The 25,025-nt window shown below is 40.6% G+C and overlaps 2 protein-coding genes across 3 annotated transcripts; both read left to right on the top strand.

Moving 5' to 3' along the window:
- The first annotated feature begins 700 nt into the window (after positions 1-700).
- Positions 701-6,890, top strand: nr1d2a (nuclear receptor subfamily 1, group D, member 2a). The gene is made up of 8 exons (XM_080767091.1): positions 701-1,066; positions 2,600-2,836; positions 2,964-3,052; positions 3,190-3,334; positions 3,514-4,199; positions 4,338-4,523; positions 4,782-4,992; positions 5,492-6,890. The coding sequence occupies exons 1-8, from the start codon at positions 1,036-1,038 to the stop codon at positions 5,689-5,691; spliced, it is 1,785 nt and encodes a 594-aa protein (XP_080623217.1). The 5' UTR covers positions 701-1,035; the 3' UTR covers positions 5,692-6,890.
- A 647-nt stretch (positions 6,891-7,537) lies between these two features.
- On the top strand, positions 7,538-17,824 carry LOC308318515 (uncharacterized protein). Of its 2 annotated transcripts, XM_080768096.1 has the most exons (12): positions 7,538-7,938; positions 9,450-9,557; positions 9,841-9,970; positions 10,700-12,718; positions 12,878-12,957; positions 13,239-13,302; positions 14,039-14,089; positions 14,267-14,477; positions 14,897-15,042; positions 15,225-15,321; positions 15,745-15,831; positions 16,989-17,824. In XM_080768096.1, exons 9-12 carry the CDS (start codon positions 14,961-14,963, stop codon positions 17,053-17,055), a joined length of 333 nt encoding a protein of 110 aa, XP_080624222.1. In that variant the 5' UTR covers positions 7,538-7,938; positions 9,450-9,557; positions 9,841-9,970; positions 10,700-12,718; positions 12,878-12,957; positions 13,239-13,302; positions 14,039-14,089; positions 14,267-14,477; positions 14,897-14,960; the 3' UTR covers positions 17,056-17,824. The 2 variants fall into 2 exon arrangements, with proteins under 2 accessions (XP_080624222.1, XP_080624223.1); XM_080768097.1 differs by lacking the exons at positions 9,450-9,557; positions 9,841-9,970 and having other exon boundaries at positions 12,623-12,718.
- The last annotated feature ends 7,201 nt before the right edge of the window (positions 17,825-25,025 follow it).

Below are 25,025 nucleotides of genomic sequence, written 5' to 3'. Positions count from 1 at the left end.
GTGTTAGTTAGAACTAGTAAAGTTCTTTGTTTACCCAGGGAAGTGGACGAAGCTCGAGATGCTTGTTTAAACTGCTTGTTTACAGCCACACCCTGCTCATAGAACTTTCATGGTAGGGGTTCAATGCCTTGCTCAAGGGCACTTCAGCGGTGGTAATTTTAATGTGCCGGTCCGGGGATTCGAACTGGCGACCTTCCGGTATCAAGACCGCTCCGCAAACCGCTCGGCCACTGCTGCCCCGGGCCCTGAACTAGTAGCTGAATCAACAGTTTTTAGATGTGAAGATATCGCATAGTATAGGTGAGATTATTAAGCGTAGAGAAAATGAACTTGACGTGAAATACTTACTGCTACAGCAGGTATTTCATCTTTATTCGACCGCAGATATATATATATATATATATCTCATGCACCAAAAAATCACGTTTTATTTGACAGCCGCAACATGTGGCCAAGTCTTTCCAACAGCAGCCTCACGTTGGTGTATTTTTCTTGCTGGGTTCTGCTGTTGCTTCGCATACATACGTGCGAGCGTGCCTTTGCAACGTGACCGCTGTACCCCAGTTACGTTCACACTGAGTTGACTCCGCCTCCAGTGTCTTAAAAGTGTGTCACTGGGTTAAAGTGACTTGAGCGGCCAGGCAAAGGGGAGTGGCCGAGAAACACATTATTGAGAACATTTAGTTCTGACTTGAATACCTAGTACCCGATCATCATCATACTCATACAACAAGAGACTCTCTTCGGAGCAGCAACACAATTTGCCGTGGAAGATTTTTCCAGCATAACTACTCTCTATATTCGTCAAGGTTGCGTTGAAGGCTGAAAACAAGGCTTGGAGTTTGATGCTTTGAAGAATACCCTGGAACAGTTCTAAAGACTTTTTTTTATTGAAATTTTAAGTAATGACTATTCTATAACATAAAATGTTATAGAATTGTTTCGACTTGTTGTGACACTGGCGAAATCGTGACAGGCAGCAGTTGAGTTCATCCAACAGTCAACACAAGTCATTTGAAAATTTCCAGTTCAGAGATGCCTGAAGACATTGGAACAGCAAAGCCTGGTAAGAAAACAATATTTCTCAGTTACAAAAACAAATGTAGGCCTACATGGAGTTACAGATGTTCTAGGTTAGACAGGTGTGTACAAGGCTGCACAAAAAAGAATCAACATTTAAAACCCTACTAGAGTAACTTACTAGACTACAGTTTACTACCGCTTACTACAGTTCTTCACCCAGGAGGATGTTTGACGTGCTTCGCTACATAGTATCATGCATGGGTCTTTGTGGCACGTTGAACTTGTCACTTCAAGTTAAAAAATAAAACAACGCTGGAAACAAACGTTGAAATAAAACGCTGATTCTAGTTCGGTCGCTGGTATTGTGTGGAGCCATGGGTTAGGAGTACCTCTGTGCTATATATGGGCATTCGACACAACAACAGCGTTCCGCTTTCCTCTTCGCTCACATGGAGCACGAAGCATAGCCATGTGTCGCTGTCTCTGTCAAGCACTTTAGAGTATCTAAGGTCTCTGTGTACACTACACGCTACTCGGGACTCTCTTCTGATTGGTCCACTGGAGGCGGTGACGCGGTCATTGCATAATCAGTTCGGTGCGTCCTGGTGCAGGGGCAGACTGCAGGTCCACGTGAGACGGGGTCCCTGTGTGACCTAGATGTGTTCCTCTTTAACAGAATACATGACAGGTCCACGTGTGGGTGTGGGACGGGGAACGAGTGATCATGGGGACTGGTTAGGTAATCAACGGCCAGTTTTTACAGTGGACCTATATGTATGTGACAAAATTCATATTTCTTTCGTGACAAAGGATAAAAGAGGGTAAATCATTTCACGACATTATATGGTAGGCGTAGGCCTTATTCTTATTCCATGTCAAATTTGTGCGCACACACACATTCCTATTAATTGTGACGGAAATCGTTTGCTTGGCAAATATTACATAATCAGTCAGTGGATGTTTAACTACAACTGTTCTGCTGCTGTACTGCTGCACTGACCTAGGGCGCGTTCGTAAATACCTCACCGGAGCGCACTCGCCTATTAGTTTGCATTTCACAGTGCGCTATTTCCTAGTCTGAAAATCGGTAGGTGTGCAGTCTATGGTGTGCACAGACAGGCAGGGAAGCACAATCCCATAGTATAGAACTCCAGCGGGCTCCTTTATGTTGGATTCTATTAAGCAGGGGTTAACACAACAACATATAAACCGTTTTGAACTCCAATTAAGGCATATCAATGATTATCTGAAGAATAGCCCTTTTCATTTGTTTGATTGTGAACGTTTATTGTACATTGAATGTGTCATTGTGGAAGAAATAAGCAAGCATTTATTTTAGCCAGAAATGTGCCACAGTGCCATTGTAGTGAAAGAGTGCAGATTTAGTTGTTGCTTTAATGAGCCTATTAAAACAAGTCATTCATTGCCTTGAGATGCTGAACAGAGTTTGACTTGCAATGTCACACAATATAATTTCTTGAATCTGAAGGACGTGTAGTTGGATGTAGTTGGATCAATAATGGATCAATAAGACAGAGAGAAACTAATCGTCACTGTTTCATGTGTTCTTCTGTAGGAGGTGTCATAGCCTACATCTCCTCTGGCTCTGCCTCCAGCCCAGAGTCCTGTATGAGCGAAAGCTCTAATAGTAGCTACCAGTCAACCTCTCCAACCCATCCACGCCCCTCGTTGCCCAGTCGGGCTGTGGGCATTGTGGTGGACATCGCCCCCCCTGCAAAGCAGGGGCATCAGCGAAGCCATGGCGTGGAGAAGACCGGACGTTCATCTACCTCTACTAAGAGCAGTATCACCAGTAAGAACAATAATTATGTATTTAAGTCAACTCAAGCAATCAATGTTCAGGAAATAAACAAAGAATATTTCTCATGTACCTTTTCACTACCTTGGAAATTGATTGAGTGGTTCACCTTCTTTTGCAGAAATCAATGGAATGGTGCTGTTGTGCAAGGTGTGTGGTGATGTCGCCTCAGGATTCCACTATGGTGTCCATGCCTGCGAGGGTTGCAAGGTGAGACAAGCTCTGTCGCCCCTGGAATGCTGAAAAGCCATTCTACTAGTTTGATTCATTCACTGAACTACTTAAATAGCCTACTACTACTAAATACTAAGGCTAAATGGCATGCGTGAATCTCTTGGGTTCTCCAGGGTTTCTTCCGGAGAAGTATTCAGCAGAACATCCAGTATAAGAAGTGTCTGAAGATGGAAAACTGCACCATCATGAGGATCAACAGGAACCGCTGCCAGCAGTGTCGTTTCAAGAAGTGTTTGGCTGTTGGCATGTCCAGAGATGGTGAGAATATTATTATATTTTGTTTATATGAGAGTAAAAAAATGACATGTTTTAGGGAAAGAGAGAGGTCGGAGACCCCTCAGGGGGCTTACAACAGGTCATGCCAGGAAGGACAGGGTGGTGAAAGAATGCTCCTTGTAATGCTGGCAATCAACGAATGTCATTATTGACCTTTCCAGCTGTCAGATTTGGCCGCATCCCAAAGAGAGAAAAGCAGAGGATGCTGCTGGAGATGCAAAATGCCATGAACAACATGATGAGCAACAACACTCAACTACACAGCATGCTCCAAGGCCGCCAGAGCCCGCCCCTCTCCATGGAGGCCCTCCCCAACGACTGCAGCACATCTTCCCCTTCCTCCGGCTTGTACTCCAATCCCTCGTCTCCACAGTGTCCCCAGGACTCGGAGTCTGTGGTTTCCATGGACACCAACACTAGCTCCTCCTCCTCCTGCGCTTCGGACAGCGGCGAGGATGAGGCGCCCAGGCAATGCCACGACTTGTTCGCTTATGGCCAAAAGGAGTCGCCACGACAGGTCCAGGGCTACTCCTCGCCGGTGCCAGTTGCCGAGGAGACCCCAAGCAACAGCCGTATGGGCGTGCAGCAAGGGAACTGGAACCACTGGAATAACGTCAGCGTGGGGAGTTTCCAGCATGGTCACAACAGCAATGGCCAACACATCAATAATGCTGCCTACAGGGAAGAGAGGAGAGTTCACCAGCAGCCTCAGCTGAACAGTAGCCTGAGCTGTGAGGTACCAGAAGACGGCCACAGCCTTCAACAGAGGCAGCACAACATGAATACACCAACCGTCTTCAGTGGTTACAATGGACCAACCAGCAGTGTGGACCAGCGAGCACACGTGGTGGGTCTCGGCAAGACTTCTAGAAACTTTACAAATGAATCTACTATAGATACATGGTTTGCTAGAAGGAATTACATGGGTATGAATTGTATTGAGGCATTTCACCAGTGCTGATAGCTCTGCTGTCTGTTTGTCCAGGTATGTCTTATGAATGACTCACCCTTTGTGGACCCACACAAGCTCAGAGAAGAGATCTGGGAGGAGTTTTCCATGAGCTTCACTCCTGCTGTGCGGGAGGTTGTGGACTTTGCCAAGAGGATCCCAGGCTTCCGTGACCTACCTGAGCATGACCAGGTCAGCTTGCTAAAAGCTGGGACTTTTGAGGTAAGAAAGCAAACATGCAGTGCCTAAAAATATGTTATTTTGTGCATGCTTTGAGACCGTACAAGGGACCTTTTGAAATATTCAGTTAGTGATGTGGCTTGAACTGGCTTCTGAATATAGCTTCAACTGTAGCTCTCTTGTATCAGTGGAAATGAAAGAGACTTTACATGTACTTTTTTATTTTTCTTACCATCACGTCAAAACATGACCCATATAACACACTCTTGCTCTCTTTTGGCCCTTCCCCTTCATGTGTAGGTGCTGATGGTGCGCTTTGCCTCTCTGTTCAACCTGGCAGAGCGAACAGTGACCTTCCTAAGTGGCAAGTCATACAGCCTGGCGACACTGCGGTCGGTAGGAGCCGGCGAGCTGCTCAACTCCATGTGCGAGTTCAGTGAGAAGCTGGCAGCGCTGCGGCTAGACCAGGACGAGATGAGCCTCTTTACAGCTGTAGTGCTCGTCTCAGCTGGTAAGGATACTGGAACATGAATGTAGACAAATAGTGTGTGTGTTATAATTATAGTATGGTTGAGCATTTACATGCCTTCGTGTCAGTGGCGTGCACAGACATTTAGAGGGGCAGGTGCTCAAGTGAAAAAAGGGCACCTTGTGCAGCACGTGGAACCGACCGTTTTGCCTTAATAGTGTGAGATTTATAGATTTTGGGGCATAAATAATATATTAGAAGCTTTTTTATCAAGAATTGATCATGTCACCATTGTCCACATACTGTACAGTGTACACTCTACAAAAATAAATAAAGAAATTCAAAAGGGCACACTGCTGTCCAGAGGGCAAAGGGCAGGTGCTCTAGCACCACCTACTACCACCTAGTGTCTATCTGTGCACGCCACTGCTTCATGTAAATGGTTTGATTGTATTTGACAGCTCTGTGGCACCATTATTGAAGGAAAAAGCTAAAATACTAGGGAAATTATATTGACTTTTCATCTTTGTCCTTGGATTAGATCGCTCAGGGATCCGGGATCTAAACTCCGTGGAGACTCTGCAGGACAATCTGATCCGGGCACTGCGCAACCTGGTCATGAAGAACCATGGTGACGAATCAGCCACCACCTTCACTAAGCTACTGCTCAAGCTGCCTGATCTGCGCTCACTGAACAACATGCACTCAGAGGAACTGCTCTCCTTCAAAGTGCACCCTTAAAAGGGTTCTGAAGGGCAGGGTTCTATTCTCACCTCATCTCCTTTGACTAAAGGACAGTATTTCCTCCCCACAGTCACGACCACCACCAACAGAATCTGCCTCATATTCCCTTGCCACCACATTTGACCAATCCAGTGATTTCTTTCTTTCTGGAATGTATTGTAAAGTTATTAAGTAGGCTAGAGGAGGGTCTGATCGAATCTGAAATGTACTGTATGTATAGGCACAATATTGAAAATAGACAGCTTAAGCTTGTTGCACACGTGTCAAAGGTTCCTAGTTTTTCAGAGTTAGAGGCACCTTTCTATTTCTGACAGCAAGAAGAGTACTTATTTGGTTATATGAGAGGATAAAGAAAGCCCATTTTGTTTTACACATTATTGATTTTATTTGTCTCTAAAAGCCATTTAATTCCAAAGTGTATTTGCTAATGAGCAGTGTGAATGTGAGAAACAGTACCATGTATCATATTGAGAGCATGTTAGAAATTGACGCGCCCTTACTTGGTCCAATATTTAGACCAATAAATGTTTAAGACAGGCAAACTATCAGAAACTGTATATATGATTGTGTGTTGATTGCTGCTAATGCATGGCTATCCTTAAACGAACAACTTGACATGGTTCCTATTCCCTTTGCCTTGGGAAACCATTATTTATATAGATATATAAATATATATAAGCATTACAGTTTTATATGCTGTATATAAAAATATGTGAAGTGTTTTAACTGTATAGTGTTTTTTATTTCTGAGGGGTTGTGTTTAATCCCCTGTCAACTGCCTACAGTATACAATGCCTCATTATGGGGAGACAATAATGCCATTTTAGCAACACTACATTTGCACATGGTGTTATGGAACAGCTACCAACCAACTCAAAATCCATACAGTATCCTAGATCGTCATGTATGGGCTACATGTAATGGGAGTAGTACTGTACCTGTAAATGCAATCATGCTTCATGCTTTTACATGCTTTGTGTTTTTACTGTTTTTTCAACTTCCACTTTTTAAGAAACTTTTGTATCTAACTTTCTGGGCTTTGAGCACAGCACTTATTTCTGTATTACTCATCTATTTGATTGAAATTTCTGCTTCTTCCACTGGCAACATTGCAATATGTAAATAGCCATGTATATCTTTCATGAAAATAGGAATATCAATATATTATAGTATAAATAAATACAAGTGAAACATGACTTGTGTGTTGTTGTTGTTGTTGTTAATTAATTAAAAGTTGAGCCTTAGGTTTAGTAAAGATACTAAGATAGCATCCGGATAGTTAGAATTGTTTTATATTTGTGTATGTCAAATCACTTTCAGTCCAATATCAAGCTTTGAGACTGCAGTGCCTGAGAACTTCCACAAGGTGTTGCTCTCAGCCTACTGCGAGGAAACATGTTTGTCCAGGATTTCAAAACGGATTTTTATTAAAATGGACACTAAAAATATTTAGATTGACTTTCATCATGGCACTTTAGATACCTGCTTGCAGCTCTTTGATTTAAAAAAGTGTTATTGTAGGACATTTTAACAAACATTTAGTCAAATGAATGCATTTGTGCATGATATTTTAACAGCTTTTGGGCATCTGTAAAATTACAAGAATACTGGCTGTTAGGATATTGTGCTCTGGGGCAGCAGAGGGTTTCACATATATATACATCAGTCATATCATTCCACCTCATGCACACATGGTTTTTTTATTTGTTTTATTATGTTGGCATCGCCTCTACGTCACAACATTGGAGGCCGGCCACTGGAAGTACGACGTCATAAAATAGACGTCATCGCAACGGGACGGGAGACGGAGGAAATGTTTGGACAGCATGGTGTTGAGGGAGTGAGGCAACTGTTAGGGGGACGCGATTCAGTGTTACCGACCTGCACATACGAAGGCCACCGACCAGCCGCACTGGACTAGAAGATAAGCCACGGATGGATAGCGCTGTCCTACGTAGGCCTATAGTTTAAAGTGGGTTGTGAACTTGTGAGTATAGTGGAGCTTCGCGTAGTGGGAAAGTTTACTGACGGTCACTTGTTGCCATCCTGTGTCGGCGCTGTGCAAACTGCAAAGACTGATATATAAAAAGAGAAAATACCCTACGGGGAACAAAAACAGAAGAAAACCAACGAAAGCTATAACAACATTACCTACGCGGGTTGTTATCCCCGCACCTGAACGACTACCGATCCAGCACCTCGCTTCGGCTGTGGGCCAACGACAGAGCTGACCGTAGCCAACGGGTGAGTGGACCGGGGTTGTTGTTGATACGGGGGCCGGTGCCGTTTTTGATTTAGTTTGACACATGCACGCTCACACGCACACACGACCATCCACGTCTTTTAGGTCAGGGTAGCTCCTAGTTTGTTGTTAATTATCGAGCCCTGGGAGCAACCCGTGACAGCATTTCAAAGAGCAAGTGAAACAGAGGGAGTTGTGTAAAGGTGTACCTATCCTACCTAAAATAAAATAACTAAAATAAATAATCTAAACCCATCATGCCTATTTAAATCATACATAAACAGTTACTTCTATTTGCCTTTGTAGGACCTTATAATATTTAATATAATATTTGGTGAAATGACCATTCAATAATACTGTGGTCACAAAGAAGTTACAAGCCAGGCCTAACAAAGTCTGAGACACATCATCACAGCACCAAAAGAAAAGATACAGTCCAGTTGCTAAGGCCATCTTTGAGACTTGTTTTAGGAGAGGGTTTTAATTGATGACATTTTTATCTTAAAAAAACATTTGTCAGTGGGCATCACAGAGGTTATCTTTTGGTCCCCTGAACTCTGTTGTTAAGGGTGATTAATTCCGACAGGCCGTAGGTGTGAGATTAAGTGCTTGTTTTGTGACTCACCTTTGTATACAACGCCACACACGCACGCGCACACACACACACACACACACACATGCACAAGTTCCATACAAACTCACATTTGCAAGGATGCAGAGCCGAAGAGTTCTGATGATCCTCATGGGGGCTCCCCGCAGCCCCGCCTCCCCGCAGCCCCCCCCGCAGCAGTGGAAAAAAAGAAGTTGATGTTTTCACTGGTAGCCTACTTTGGGTAGACAGAATTGCGTTGGGGGGGGACTGTCGCGGCCGAGCGGAGCAAAGACACAGATTTTAACAGCTCGCACGCAACGCACAAACAAAGGAAAGAAAGAAAAGTACTTTATTATTTGTTTATTGAACCTGCGCTCGTCTGTTTTTTGAGACCTTTATTTAGTTTATGTCTGGAGCCTGTTCTTGTTTTGTTTGCCCCGTTTATTTTGAAACCATTACACTCACACAACACAAACTCCTACCATAATATCAATGTAACTGCCAGTGACAGTAATTTATTTAGTTTGAAGTCTGTTTATTCTTTATTTATTGTTTGTCTTATTTTGTTGTTTGTTTGGATACTTCCTGTAATTTGGCATACTTTTACTTTGACACCTCCTGTTACCTATCCATATATAGCTGAAGCCTGTTAGCTTCACTCACCTCAGACCAATAGACTAATTTCACACAGCCAGACTCCAGAGTGAGCAGAGGGAGAGAGCACCTGTGTGTGTGTGTGTGTGTGTGTGTGTGTGTGTGTGTGTGTGTGTTTGCACCAGACCACACGGTATGAAATGTTTGACTGTTTATGTGACTCTTATTATGTTTGTAGCCTACTCTTATTGATTAAGCAGTGTTAAAGCCTGTGACATTTGCAGTTGTAGTGAACTTTTAGTGACTGAAGTTGTCTATTGTCTACAGTGCCTGTCCGTCACACTATGTGTAAATGTGACCATCGGTGACTGTTGATGTGCCCTGAGGTTCAAGTTGGTTATGCAGCCCTTTAGCACCCTCGATACGCGGAGTGAGGTATACATGATTATTTATTTGTCTAGTTTCCATTTGGAGTATATCATTCATGATTGTATTTGTTTGGTTTTCGTTTGGTTGTGGTACTTTTGGTTATTGTGCATTTTCCTTGTCTTATAATTGAAATGACTTGAGTTTTGTATCACTGTATTTATAATTGACTATAAATTAACCATTTTTATTGTTGATTGTACTGCTGAAGTGACAAGTTTATTGCACAGATTTTAGTAGTGAAACTATGAGATTATTCGATTGTAACTGTATTTATTCTATATCCTTATAGTTTTCACGGTGTTGGAACAATAAACACACCCGTCGAGACCGCCCAAACTTGTCATTCTTTCATCAATCGAGGGGCAGCTACAATCAACCTGTTGCAGTCATCATCAATCACCATCGACAAACAACTACAAGTGAGTAAACAACAAGACGCCCAAGTCCCAAAGTGTGAGCACGTTGTTGAACCGTATATCTCTGGTGATAAAAGAAAGGCATATTGGCCCTACATTCAAGTTGAAATCTTCACTCTGATACAGACACAAGTATTGAAATTGGATCGATTGGAAGGATCTAACCAAGTAACCATAATGGATGTGTCACGCTATTGAAGCTAATGAAATGAGCGATACCATACGGATGAATGAACGCGCAGAGCGCAACATTTAATGTGGATTGGAATGAATTGATGTCGCTATTAAGCAAGCTTTGTGCAACGCTAAGTTTGGATCTGGAAAATAAGCGCTGCTGTTGTATTCTAAATACGGACGTCACGTCACGTTTTACTGATAATGAAGCGGATGAATTACTCCAGTATGAAAGAGGCCTGTCCGTGTTTTTGCTAATACAAAAACAGCTTAATTGATATAAGCATCAAAGCAATATTTTAAGTACTTTTTATTAGCAAGTGCATTCCATAGCGCTGGACCACACATGGACATCATAAACCTGCGACGGGAACAGTTCCTATGTAGTAAAAGATTATATCAAAGAAATAAAATATTTAACTGGTTTATATTTTACAATTTTAGTTATAGATTGCAAGTATAATGTTAAGGAATATTTGTCTTATTAGCCAGAGATCCTTTTAAAATGTTTCTATTACTGTGAGTGATATGGTCAGCTTCTGATGTCTTTCTTTCTAGATGTAGATGGAGATGACTGTAGATGCTGCTGGAACACTGAACCTGGTCTCCTGTGTGAACCACCCCATCCTGGCTGCTGTCCATGTGGACATTATGAGTGTTTGTATAGAGAGAAGCATGGCTGAAGAGCTTTGCATATCAGTCGTTTCTTGCTGCTGCCAAAGTCAAATTGTGATATCTGTAGTTTTTAGTTCATGGCCGCTTATGAGATGTAGATATAAGTACACTTGACTGGTGGAATAGCCTTGTGATACATACTGGGTGTGCTCTTTGGTCGTTCACAAAACAAACAAAAAAATGCCACAAACTCACTAAAAGCTGCACAAAAATCACACAAATCAAGGGATGTCCGACAGTCAGTGTTGGATATTGTCCAACTCCTAATTGCCGATATCAACAGATACCGATATATATATTATATGCAGGCTTTTTCCAGTGGTGGAAACATAACTCAAACTTTTTACTTAAATAAAAGTAGGCAATACTGCAATATAGAAATACTCCGTTACAATTCAACATGTACTCGAGTAAAGGTACAAAGGTTTTGGTATAAAATGTACTTAAAATACCAAAAGTAATTATTAATAATTACTCATTATGCAAAATGTCTCATCTAAAATGATCTAATCTCTCACAAGCTCACATGTGTCTTATTGTATTGTGAGCTTGTAGATGTTTTTAATGTAAAATAATAAATAAAGTAAAATTAAGGGTTAGGGTTATTCATTTTTAATGCCTTTATCGGCCGATAATATCGGACATCCCTAACAAAAACGTATATCAAACGTGTCAATACATTTCAAAGAATGCCACAAGTGGCACTAAAACTTCACCAATAAATAAAGAAACATCCACATGTTCCATAAATTAAATGCCACAAAGGTTTGCCGAAAAAATGAAGAAATTACAAAAAATAAGTTTCTTAAACATCTTCTGCCGTATGTCCATAGAACTTCAGCTCTGTTGTAGCAAGCCAGTACAATGTGTCATTGTCTAGGTCACCTAAGCCACGATCACCATTCGGTGGCCGGTATTTGGGGCAAATGGTCATTACGTGTTCCACAGTCTGTAGTGGATCCTCGCATTCACAGTGGGCACTGTCCGAGATGTCCCACTTCTGCTTTGAGGGTTGTCCACTCCTTGCAGGGGAGGTGCTGGCAAAGAACATATTTGGGGTCCTCGATGTATTCCACTGGTCCCTCTGTCTTGCCTTCACCCAGGATGCCTTGGAGGTGTCAGCTGGTGTTGTGTGGAGCAGTTCCTGGGCCTGTGTGGCAAAGGGGCACAGTGACTTGGTGTGTGTGTGTGTGTGTGTTGTGGCAAAGGGCACCGTGACTTGAGGCACGTGTGCTGTGGTGTCTCTGACGACCTTGTGGAGGAGATGGCTGGGATTCACTCAGCTGTGCCTTCCCGGTGAGGGCCAGCGTGGCTGCTTCTCGTCTGACCTCTGTTGGAGTGATTCCAGCGAGAACAGGCAGGCAGTTTGTTTGGGGTGGCCCATCCGGTGTTGAGGGCAGCATCCAGCTTCTTGACATGAGAGCTACTGCTCCAGACTGGGACACAGTACTCGGGTCGTCTGCATAGCCATACTTCATTGATGTTTTTGCAGGGAGGTCATGGATGTAGCTGTTAGTGTTGAACAGCAGTTACTGGTGTGGAACCGAAAAGCTTCACAAACATGCCAAAAAATTCTAGTTTTGAACCTTTTTAATCTAGTTTATTTTCAAATTTGTTTTTACTGTTTTGTGAAGCAACTTTGGGTACCTTGAAAAGTGCTATATAAATTGTATATAGTGTATTATTAAAAAACAGACACACAGCAATTGTCGCCACACAGACATCACAAATTCCTATTGGCAGCAGCAACAAGTGAGTGATGTGCAAAGCCACTCATAGACTATAACCACCATGTCTTCATTCCAGATGCTGCGAGGCTCAACCGGAGCCCCTACAGGTGGAAATCTGCAGTTCTCGCTGTCCATGGATGAATCTGCATGGGGGCTCTGAAGGCGGCTCAAAGTAAGAAAACACTTAGACTTTTCTATTACTGCGAGTGGTATGGTCGGCTTCTGTTTTAAATGTTCTCTATACATTTTGTGTATGATGTGAAAGGACACAATGTATGTATATCTGGCTCTTGGTCACTTAAATTAATCTTTCGTTCTTTCTTTCTTATAGGGTGGATGGGTCGTGGAAGGACAGAGATCCGTTCCAAAGCTTCACTCCCGGGGGTTTCCTCTGAGGACTTCTGATGAGCTGTGAGTAGGTAGATTTCTTGTTGGGATGGATATCTGTTGTACTGTTATGGTACGAAGTATAGCATGGCAGTATGATTCCTCCTAGTGGCACTGGTTGAATGTCTGTCAGCTCTCCAAGCTAATCAAAGTCTTAATGACACTTTTTTTTTAACCACTTCAACCCCAGCATCTCCAAATGCTCTCTTTAAAGGTCTGTTTTATCAAATCTATAGAGTGTTTAAGTGGTTCTGAATATGCAGCTCAACAAAAGCTAATTTAGTCCTTATTTCTTTCTTTCTTAGGACGGAGATCTGTGTAGATGCCGGAGGACTTCGGACCTGGGCCTGCCCGGTGAGGAACCGCACAGTAAGAACCGCTCTAGCCTTTTCACGATTATGAGGTTTCTTTTTACTGGACGATTATTGTCGCTCAAATAAATTGCAATTAAATATTTAAGTGTGGCCCGGATGGTTAGCTCAACTGTCTGGGCACCTATGCTGCCAAGCCAGCCGGACGGCGTGCTGCGGGTTCGACTCCCGACGGCCTTTGCCGCGTGTCACTCCCCATCTCTTCCCCCTTTCCTGTCTATATACTGTTCACTATCAGTAAAGGCATAAAAAGCCCCAAAACCAACATGAGGGCTACGGCTCCAGACTGGGGCACAGTACTCAGCGGTGGGGAACACCAGAGCCTCGGTACCGGCTGGACGCCGTATCGGTGCGGCACAGGCGGTGGTCTTTCTCTTGACGCTGTCAGGTGTTGTTTAAAGGACAGTGTTCTGTCCAGCTTCACCACAAGATATGATGGGGAGGAGTGGGACTGTAAAAATATACAAATGACACCACTGCTATCACCGAAGAGCACACCCTATGACCCTAATTGATCACGTCTAGGAATTTCAACAATTTAGGCAGTTCTCACATCCAGAGTGACTTACAGTAAGCAACAACACATAGTAATGCATCAAATTCATAAACAATTGTCATCAAGAATAAGAAGTATAGACTATCCAGACTATTGGCAGCAACAACAAGGGAGTGATGTGCGAAGCTCTTTTCTATGAAGCCATTCATAGACTATAACGGCCATGTCTTTCTTCCAGATGTACTGCAGGTCTCTCCAGGAATCTGCATTCCTCTGAAGACGACTCAAAGTAAGACCCTGTTAGGCCTGTCAAAAAGAACCCTAACTGAAACGTTTATTACTGTAAGTGATATGTTTAGCTTCTGTTTAAATGTTCTCTATAAATAAAAGTTTTATGTATATATGTTGTGACAGGATAGAATATATATCTGGCTCTTGGTCACTCTAATCAATCTTTCTTTGTTAGGATGAAGATCGCGGTAGACGTCGCTGGAACGCGGCTGCTGGACAGGGAGTGCACACACACACACACACACACACACAGGCTAATTTGGTGTGTGTGTGTTTTTTTTCTTTGTTAGAATGGAGATATCGATAGACGATCTGATGTTCCCTGGACAGAGATCCGTTCCAAAGCTCCCCCCCCCGGGGGCTTCCTCAGAGGACTCTGATGAGCTGTAAGTAGGAATAGTTCTTGCTTGTTTCTGAGGATGGATAACTGCTTTTGTACTGTTATGGTACGAAGAATGGCATCATTTACAGTAATCCAAATGTTTTAAAAATTTTAGGATAAATCTAAATGACACAATAGTTTGAGAGTCAATATCTCATATCATGAGCGTACCTCTTGGTCTTTGTAACAACTTGAATACAAATTACAAAAGATGTTGAGGACTGTACATGTGTTGATGCCTCCTAGTGGCACTCTGGTTGAATGTCTGTCAGCTTTCCAAGCTAATCAAAGTCTTTGACACTTTTGTTAACCACTTCAACCCCAGCATCCCTATTCCGTTCAGCAAAAATAGCAGATCTACAAGCTCACACTGCAACGTGTTGTGAGCTTGTAGAGCTAATGGTTTCTTTCTTTCTCTCTCAGGATGGAGATCATAGACACAGCTGGAGGCTGGAGCCTCTAGAGATGGAGATCTGCAGGTCTGTCCATGGATGGGAGGACGGAGGACGGAGATCTGGGTAGACGCTGGAGGACTTCGGACCTGGGCCTTCTCAGTGAGGAACTCAACGGTACGAACCGCTTTAGGGTTAAGGCTTTTTTAGGCTTCGTAAAAAGCCAATAATCGTCTGTTGCCGATAATTGGTCGATCCCTATTCTTAAACGTTACTGTAAGTGCATGTGTATGTTGTGACAGGACACGCACGCACACAGCAAAGCTAATTTGGGGTGTGTGTCTTTCGTTCTTTGTTAGAATGGAGATCTCAGCCGATGCCCGAGATCCGAAGCTTTCCCTGGGTGTTTCCGCTGAGGACTTCTGGGTCGCTGGGAGGCTCGGACGGAGCTAGAAGGTTCGGTAGACGCCACTGGAACCTGTTTAGGCCTGTCAGAATTTAAGGTTTTATAATGGCCGATTTTAATTGTCGCTCAAATAAATTACAAGTAACAATTTAACATTCTAAATAAAACTTTTGCTTTTGTAGGCTTTGTAAACAAAAAGCTGTACATGGTATAATTCAATAACTTTATACACTAAAAAAAGAGAAGTAAATTACAAAGTGACACATTTAGAGCTTGTAGATCGGTTGCTTGCATTATTTCTTTAAAATGTTTGACAATATATGAACATTTTCAACATGGAGACGATTATGACTCTAAAAAAGTATCTCAAATACTTGGCGATTAGGTAATTGTGACAGGCCTAAATCCTTCTAGTTGTGTTTTTTTATATCATGTTCTGTAATCAGTTAGGGTTGACTATAGACTTTTTTTAGGAACAAGATCATCATGCCGGTGAAGAGCACGTTTCTAGCCGATGGAGCAACTATTTCTGATCACCTTTGGAGTTACATCACAGCAAGGTAACTATACAACACACGCACACACACTATGATCATGACATGACATCAGCTTGTGACTGCAACTTGTTCCTGTTCGCAGATGACTCGGCACTGCTAGTCTCGGACAGGAACAAACTGCAGGTTGAAAAGGCCCTCAGCTCTGAACTCGGTAGAATATGCATCTGGCTCGCTGATAACAAACTATCTTTACACCTGGGAAAAACTGAATCCATTCTCTTTGGATCTAATAGTAATCTCAGCAAGGCAAATGGCTTCTTGGTTAGAGTGGGTGACAATATTATCACACGTAAAGATGAAATTACCTACCTAGGTTCCATCCTGGAGGCTAATCTTTCCGGTGATAAAATGGCCACCAACGTAATCAAAAAAGTCAACCAAAGAACAAGATTCCTTTACAGGATCTCCTCACTGGTCAACAAAAACACCTTGAAGACCTTAACAGGAGCCCTCGTTTCTTTGACTATGCATGCACCTCAAAGGCCCTTAAAACTAGGCTCCATGCAGACCTCCCAAAACAAACTGGTCAGGCTCCTACTTGGCCTCACCCCCCGAACCTACCTCACCCCTGCCCACTTTGACAGGCTGGAATGGCTTGGGGTCGACGACAGAGTACAGCATCTTGCAATGGGTCTGGTCCACAAGATTTGATACACCACCAAGATACCCATGTACCTGTCCAGATACTTCCTTTATGTTAACGAAGTCCACACCCACAACACCAGAGGGAGTGCAACGAACCATGTACAACCCAGATTCGGCACAAACAAGGGACTAAATTATTTTCACTCCTATGCCACCAAAATGTGGAACGCCCTACCAACAGTCATTAAGACATGTGAATCCCTTGACTCCCTTTTTCCCCTCACTGTATAAGTTTATTTTCCCTTTTTACCTCCTTTATGATGAATTTCTGTTCTGTTCTTTGACTATATAGAAGTGTCTTATTTGTACGTCTCTAAATGTTTTGATGAATTGAACATGGTGGACCCTCTTGTAAACAAGTGTAATGCTTAATTGGGTCGTCCACTTACAGTTAACAGTCTTTGTATTGAGTTTGTGCTTGACATGTACTGTAATTCTGAAAACTGTTAATAAATATTTCAATCAATATTGTTTTATGAACAAAGTAGCAATGAGCATTTCTTTCTTTTCTTTAGGACGTTGCTGGTCTCCTGTGTGGCTCCATCTGGAGGTCACCAGGGTTCTGAGTCACTCAGATCCTGACTGGTAGTGGTGATATGTAGATGTGATCAATCAGGGCTCTTTGAAAATAATAAACCAATATAAATAACTAGATAATAATATAAATAAATGGATAAAACGAACGATAAAAAAATAGATTATAGTAAAATAAAAGTAAATTAAAATAGTAAAATAAAAGTAAATTAAAATTAGTAATACATAAAATAAAATTAGTAATAGCATAGTAATGGATAAAATAAATATAATTAGTAATATAGACAATAATACATAAAATAAATTAAATTATCAATATAGTAATGCATAAAATTAGTAATAACAGTAATACATAAAACAAATACAATTTGTAATGCATGAAGTAAAATTAGTAATAACATAGTAATTCATCAAATAAATACAATTAGTAATATAGTTATACATAAAATTAGTAATAACATAGTAATATATAAAATACAATTAATACCTAAAATAAATTCAATTACTTTGTTGTTGTTATAGAATGACTTAAAAAAACAAACAAAATATCAATCACATCTACATATCACAACCAGTCTATATTTCCAGCAGGCAGGTGGACTGTAGACTCACTACAGCTGTCACAATGTGGTATACTTTGTTTTGACCCAACTGGCCTCCAAGGAGAGGCGAGCATGGAGCCGGACATCTGATGATACACGAGAGAAGACGCCATAGTCAAAAAAAATTGTAATAAAAGTAATATGTTTCATGTTGATTGTAATTTATGCATGATGCCATATATCTGTAAATATTCATTATTTTCTTGTTAATAAATTATTGCATTTATACCCGGGTGTCCGTTATGTGTCCATTACCCTTAGATCGCGCCGCCGCGGATTTATTTATTTCCCAAATGGTCTAAAAATGAGTTATTTAGCATACTTTTACCAATGAATTAGCCTATACACAGACGACTGATTAGCCTATTTTGGACGATATGGGTCTTTTCTCGAGTCAGTGTGTTTAGTCTCACTATAGTCTGTGTAGATTACCCGGCGGTGTTGCTGCCCCTCCCGGGAGTCGCGGCTCATGGCTCTTCACAGACGGCACAGAGACAGCAGTCACTCCGCTGAACGTGTCAGTGTTGCTGCAGTGGTGTGAACTGTGAGTTCACAGAAGCTGCCGAGTCACAGCTTCTTCTTCTGAATTACTTTATCTTTGCCTTGGAAAATACATTTTGCGTTTTGCTGTTTCCCAAAACAAACCAGCGCGCGCTACTGTTTGCTACAAAGCGACTGGAAGCGGACAAGGTTTACAGACATACCAATAGTAGCCAATCATATGCTGATTAGGCCAGTTGCTATATAGCCTACCTACCCGATCACCAGGGAGCAACAACACACACACACACACACACTACACACACAATAGCCTTCTATATAATGCTGCGCACATATATTATATATATTTAAAAAAATACCCAGCATAATTTTTGCCTTACACACGCCGCCAATAGGCACTGTACTGTAGGCATATAATACCTGGCTAGGTGAAAACAAAAGAAACCTGATTAGCATTTGAGTACTTTTAACACCTCTGAACTGCCGGCGGAGAGGTTCACATTTTCGGAGTCACAGAGGGTCAATAATTCCCAGAAAATCTGTAACGTTAATATTAAATGTCCACGAAAATCTTCATGGGGGCTAAAAGGGGCTATTTAATTCTTCATGGGGGCTACAGCCCCATAGCCCCCACAGACTCGACGTCGTTGCAAGGATGCATCATTTAAATTCAAAGTTGGTTCAGAATTACAATCTGGCTCAACTGGGAGAAGGGATATATTGTTATAACAAAAGCAAATTTGTGAAGAAGTGGCACATCGATAATATGCTTAATTCTAATGTTTTGAATAAGAAATCTCAAAAATATATGGAATGATATGCATTTATACATATTTTTATGCATATATTTGATGTATGTTTAAGTAATGTATGTACTGTACTGTACTGTACTGTACTGTACATGTGATGGGACCACTATCTATAGTGACAGCTGGTCTACCTGGAAACATTATGATATAAAGGTGACTCCAGACAAAATGTATTTTGTAAATCAAATTAAAATCTCCACGGGACAATTCAATCCAAGAATGGTAACAGGAAATGTATAAGAAAAGTATAATCGCAGTCATATAGTTATCTTCATCAATTCATCAATAATATGAAGGATTCTAACAGACAATAGAATCACGTTTCATAGTCAGGATTATGAATTCATCATTACTAAGCATTGTAAATGGGAATACATTCATATATTTGACTAATACACTACATTTGTTCTTTACGTGCCTAGTGGATACTGATAGATTATTTCAGTTGCACATGGCTCTGTAGCATTGTTTACACTCTTTAAATAATTAAGTATATGGTCAACATTTAGCAGCTGTCTAGACGGAGCTGTGAGAGCAGAGCTCCAGCCTATTTTGTCAAGTTGTCTTTTTGAAGATAGCTGAAATGGCCACAGTTTAAATTACCGAATCCAAGCTGCTCTTATTGTATTGATGATGTTGGACCATAAATACTCAAATCAAATACAATACAACATCAATACAAATTCCTGACACCCCTTGTGTTGAGCTACTTTGAATGAATCCCAAACATCACAATTACAGTACCAAAACATGACCTGTAGTATAGGTTGTGTTTAGAAAATGTCCCTAAATACATTTGCAAATGTCTTCAGTTTGCATGATAGCATATAGTAAGTATGTAAGACCATTTTATTTCATAAGCTTATGTAAAACAGGCACTGACCGAAGTGCTGCACAAAAATATTCAAGAATTTACATGTGAGAAAAGCTTACAACTCTGAAGAGGTGTAACTGTAGGCTACCTGAGAATCTTTATACCATCATACAAGAGTATACGGTAGAGCTCAATCTCCGGATATTTTCAACTTTGATGTACATTATTGAAAATAACCTGCTCTAGTTATAAGATCTTTTACAGTGCATTTTGCAGTGCATGAAGATGATGATGAGTTTATGGCATGTTATTTTAACATAGCTATATTTTCTGTAGGTATTATTATTTTTGGTTAGAATTCAAGTCAATCTTTCATTGAACAGCATTAAAACACCATAACCTTCACTGCACTGCTGGATTATCTTTTTTTAAGTCAAATCTCTGTAAGTATATATAAATCTATGGAAACCAAAGGGTTCCTCAACAAATATGGAAAATAGTTGACATGATGTCAGCTTGTCAGGTACAGTAGGTTTGTACCATGAGCTGTATTCAAAACTATTAATACTTTTATTTCTATTATTCTTGCTTGGTTAACACAGAGGACATATTTTGCTGTAGTTGTTGTTAGTTACAGTTGTATTCATAACTAAATATACAAGGTAAGGTTGTAAGGTAACATATTGCACTGTATATACTGTGTGCGACGTGTGTGCGTGCGTGTGTGAGTGAGTGAAGTATTTAAGTATAAGTCATTGTATAAGTAGTAGTAGTTATGTGGTTAGTGTTTGATTTGTGTATTTTTTTGTTGTTTATGAGAATTTGATTATTGGTTTACTGATATATATTTTTGGAAAAAACACAAAAGGGTCAAATATAAGAGATTTCTGCCTGATAGCAACTATAGGTTACTCCTTCTCTCCTCAGGGTTCGGCATCATCTCTTCTTTCTGCCGTGACTATAATTTTGTTGACCACAGAAAGACCTTGCTCGAGGCACAGAGCTACTGATAAGAACACTGACTTGGCCACAGTAGAGGATGAAACACAACTGTCCATAATGAATGAGAGGACACATTCCCTCAACAAGCTGACCTGGATAGGATTGCATATTGGCAATATTTCTTATTGAAAAATAATGATAAAATCCAGTGGGCAGTGGAGGCACTTCAACTGTGAAAGACACTATTAATGCTGCATAATTATTATTATGTAGCTATTTACCTATTGATTTATAACAATGAATTAAAAAACCCCATCATAAATAAAGTTTTAATACTTTTCCAAAAATAAGTAGAAAAGCCACAGGCCTTTCTGTTAAAATACAATTTATCGAAATGTATTGCATATTCCCCTCTAAATGACAGTTGACATAATAGTGTACAGTAATCAACATAAAACCACCACAAAAATGTTCACATGTACATTTAAAACACATTAAAATACAGGCAGCGTCACAGGTTTGCTCTGGCTAGCTTGTCATTTAGGTAGGCCTTTGATGGATAGGGAGACAAAGGACTGCTTAAGGAGGTTCCGCAGCCGCTAGCACAAGCAGACTCTGAATAGTCTAGCTGTTATTCAGGGTGGGGGACATGGGTGGGGTTTAAAATAATCTTCTGGGTTTGTCTGATGATTGTCTCATGACAGACATCCATGAGAGTGGGATGCTGCCTGACCACCATGATTTTCAGGTCTTTGTATAAGCTGCATGGTAATCTGGGCTTTCAGCTGTAGGCCTAGGTTATTGCCAAACCAAACTAATACCGCATGCCATACCGGTCCACAAGGCGCAGAATGCTCTCAACGGCTGATTCGGTCTGGCTTATTAGCCAGGCTACTCAACTACGGCATGCCTGGTAGAAGAGAAGCAACAACCTCTGGTTGACACAAAAGACCCTCATCTAAATATACATAAAATGTATTGACTATTTGTAGATTGTATGAAGGTTTGGGCCCTCACTCAAATTGTTCTGGTGTCAGCTAGGTCTCACCCCCTTGGCCTTGACTCAGATTTGTGTACTTTGTACAATAGACACATCTATACACATTGATGATCACATAAAAAAAGATTTTATTTTTGTTTATATATTATTATTCTATTGTAATAAAGGCATCTACAGATTCAATGAAAGTCTGAAAAATAAAAGTCAATCAGCCAAGGGTGGAAAATACTGCACTCTTCATTAAATTAAGCATTATATTTATATAGTATAATTATATAGTGCTTTTATATTAACTAATTTAACTTGCTAAGTGTATTATTGTTTAGCCATTATAGATTTATTTTGTTTATTTTATGGTGCAGGCATAAGCTAGCTAGATTAGTGTTGCAATATGTGGTTCCAGACCAGAGAATATGGTTGTGTCCAAATTTTCCTTGCCGTCGGATGCTCAATTTAAAGAGAGAGAGAGAGAGAGAGAGAGAGAGAGAAAAAGAAAAAACCATGGCAACCATCCATCAATCAAGAAGATGGGTTTTCTTTGTTGGCTGCTAAATAGGTCAGACACAAGCCTTTAGAAAATCTAATGCTGCTTTGAAAGGAAGTTTGATGGAAAGCTATCCCCTCTAAAGATGCTCTCGCCCTCTCATCCTGTTGCTGCTTGTGCAGCAGCCAGCATAAAAGATGTATTGCACCAATAAATAAGTCCTCAAAGATGACATGCACTGAGACTGAGGAAATTGCTGTCTGACTTTTCTGGCCATTTTGTTTTCCCTTTGATGTTTAAATTTACCATTGTTTGGCTCAGCATATTCTCTGATCGTATGAATACATTGTGTTATTTCCCATAAATATAGAACTGAGAAATTACATTGAATATGGCAGTTGACAGTAGCACCTGCTTTATTTTAGGATTCAGACAGGGCGTTAAGGGGATTATGAGAAACGACTATCATCTGCTCAAACAGAAATAATACAAAACCAACAATTTACACATTTTTGCCTCATGTTCACAGGATATGTCCAACCAAATCTTTTATACTGTATCTGCTTATTCATCCCTGGTTTGCTTCCCTCTCATACCTTGTGCATATATGTGACACACAAACCCAGTAACTACAGTTTATGTTCAAGCGACTCTGTTACTTTCTGTCCCTAAAGCTCAAACTGAACTTGCCAAACAAGCGTACATGCAGCTTGGAATCACTTGCAGACAGATCTTTAAAGACTTGAACACAGCATTTAAAAGTTTAATCTGATCTGATGTCAGACTCCCAACGGTCAGTGAACCTGCTTCCCTACATACATGGTTTTAATAAGTGTGCTATTATTTCTCTTGCCTAATGTCAGTTTATTTTTTCTCATGTTTGTTTTTATGTAAATGTTTGTTTATTGTGTAAGTTGCAAATTTGTACTGCTCAATGGGATTTCACCTGTAAATAAAGGTCAAATACAATATTTGGGACCCTGCACCACAACAGAGTTGTTTAAGATGTAAGACCAACATTAGGCCAAAAGACTAACCCTACTTCTTCATTGGGTCTCAAAGTTGCATCCTAGTTAGGAAGAGTATACAATTCAGTTCAGTCAATGCACTTTATTCATCATGCAAAATGTGGTCTATAGTTCAACAATATGATCAAATACACAGGCACTGAAAATAGACAGTATTTATTTTCTCAAGAAGCAGAGAAGAGAAGCATACTGGAAAGCTCTTTAAAAGGAACCCTGGCTAATGACTTAAGACAAATATGCCTTAAGACATTATACTCTCTATATACCCTCTATAACTAAAATAAAACAAAACAATAAAAACACCTTAAATATTGTATTTATTTCAGAAATAAAGAATATTTCACTCAATAGGAACTGCTCCTGTCGCAAATTGATGTCATATGTCCCATGTGCGTTCCAGCCCTATGGAATATATGGAATGTGCTAATAAAAAGTATTTTAAATATTGCTTTGATGCTTATATTAACCGTAGGAAGTATTAATTATTATAATTATTAGCACATGCATTCAATATATTCCATAGGGCTAGACCACACATGGACATATGACATCATCAACTTGCGACGGGAGCCGTTCCTATTGAGTGAAAGATTATCTTTTTATGAAAGAAATACAATATTTAAGGTGTTTTTATTTTTCATTTATAGTTGAAAAAAGGGCAAGTATAATTTATTAAGGCATATTTGTCTTATTAGCCTGCAGGGTTCCTTTTAATGCAACATTACATATGTAACACAAGCATGGAATACTTAGAAGATATTGTTTCTTTTGACCTTGCAGGGCATATGAAACTGTTTAAACCTATTTTAATGAATGTATGATGATTGATTGAAGTATTTATTAACAGTTTGCAGACTTACAGTACTACATTTCAAGCACAACTCAATACAAAAACTGTTAACTGTGAGTGGACAACAACATTACACTTGTTTACAAGAGGGTCCACTGTTTTCAGAGATAATGTTAAAATGTTCACCTCTTCCCAACCCAAGCAATTTAAAACACATTATAAACCCTTAATTGTTGTACACTCAGTTGAACTGACACTTGACGCCGAGACACACTGCACTGCGGGCGAGAGAAGCAGCTGATTGACAGATTAAAAGGGAGCCAGGTCATATGGGCGAGAATGTGATACTGTATAGTGGAAGGTAGAGATGAGGAGGGAAGAGGGGTAGGAGAAGGGCAAGAGAAGAAAGGGAGGAGGGTAAGGAAGAAGAGAAGAAGGAGGTGTTGGAAGAAGAGGTGGAGGGCGACGAGGGAGGACTGGACCAGTGGGGAGTTGCAGCAGCAGTAGTCTGCAGGAATGTTTCACATGCCTGTCCTCTGAATGACCCTCTCCTCCCTGGAGTGTGGGAGATACTAGGGGTAATTAGCCTCCTTTACCATTGGTGCTGCGCTGCCCTGCGCCTCAATGGGGTTAGCAGTGGCATTGAGGGAGACCAAGTGTATTTCTACTTTCTCACACACACAATAAAAGCTTTAGCATTCTTTGTCAGACTTCTTAGATGATAATGAAGGCTGTTTTCCACTGGGAGGGTGTACAGTCAGATATATATGTACACAGTAAAGTCCTCAGTGTTAATTTAACTCAGATGGATCCTTTTGGTTACATTCATACACTTTCTGAGTTACAAATGGATCATTTAACGTGCATGAATTGTGTGTACCTGTATCCAGTTGCTGGGATGGATGAAAATTTGCAGTTCATAATAACTTTAATTAAGTATTGTGGCAAAATCTCTGGATCTCATGTGCAAATGGCATTTTTATTTATTGTTAATGTTTTTTTTTGTTTAATGTATAGGCTTTTGGTCCAGGAAATCGGGTGAAATCAA

The sequence above is a fragment of the Protomyctophum bolini genome, assembly GCF_963924005.1.
Source record: "Protomyctophum bolini genome assembly, chromosome: 7".
Lineage (NCBI taxonomy): Eukaryota > Metazoa > Chordata > Actinopteri > Myctophiformes > Myctophidae > Protomyctophum > Protomyctophum bolini.
Note: the sequence above shows the minus strand (reverse complement) of the source record. Positions and strands in the feature narration are given on the sequence as shown.

Coding starts and splice junctions, on each gene's coding strand:
- nr1d2a (XM_080767091.1), top strand. CDS start 1,036: ATGCCTGAAGACATTGGAACAGCAAAGCCTG. Junction 4,524..4,781: donor TAAAAGCTGGGACTTTTGAG/GTAAGAAAGCAA, acceptor CTTCATGTGTAG/GTGCTGATGGTGCGCTTTGC. Junction 4,993..5,491: donor TGTAGTGCTCGTCTCAGCTG/GTAAGGATACTG, acceptor TCCTTGGATTAG/ATCGCTCAGGGATCCGGGAT.
- LOC308318515 (XM_080768097.1), top strand. CDS start 14,961: ATGGATGGGAGGACGGAGGACGGAGATCTGGGTAGACGCTGGAGGACT. Junction 15,322..15,744: donor GGCTCGGACGGAGCTAGAAG/GTTCGGTAGACG, acceptor GACTTTTTTTAG/GAACAAGATCATCATGCCGG. Junction 15,832..16,988: donor TGGAGTTACATCACAGCAAG/GTAACTATACAA, acceptor TCTTTTCTTTAG/GACGTTGCTGGTCTCCTGTG.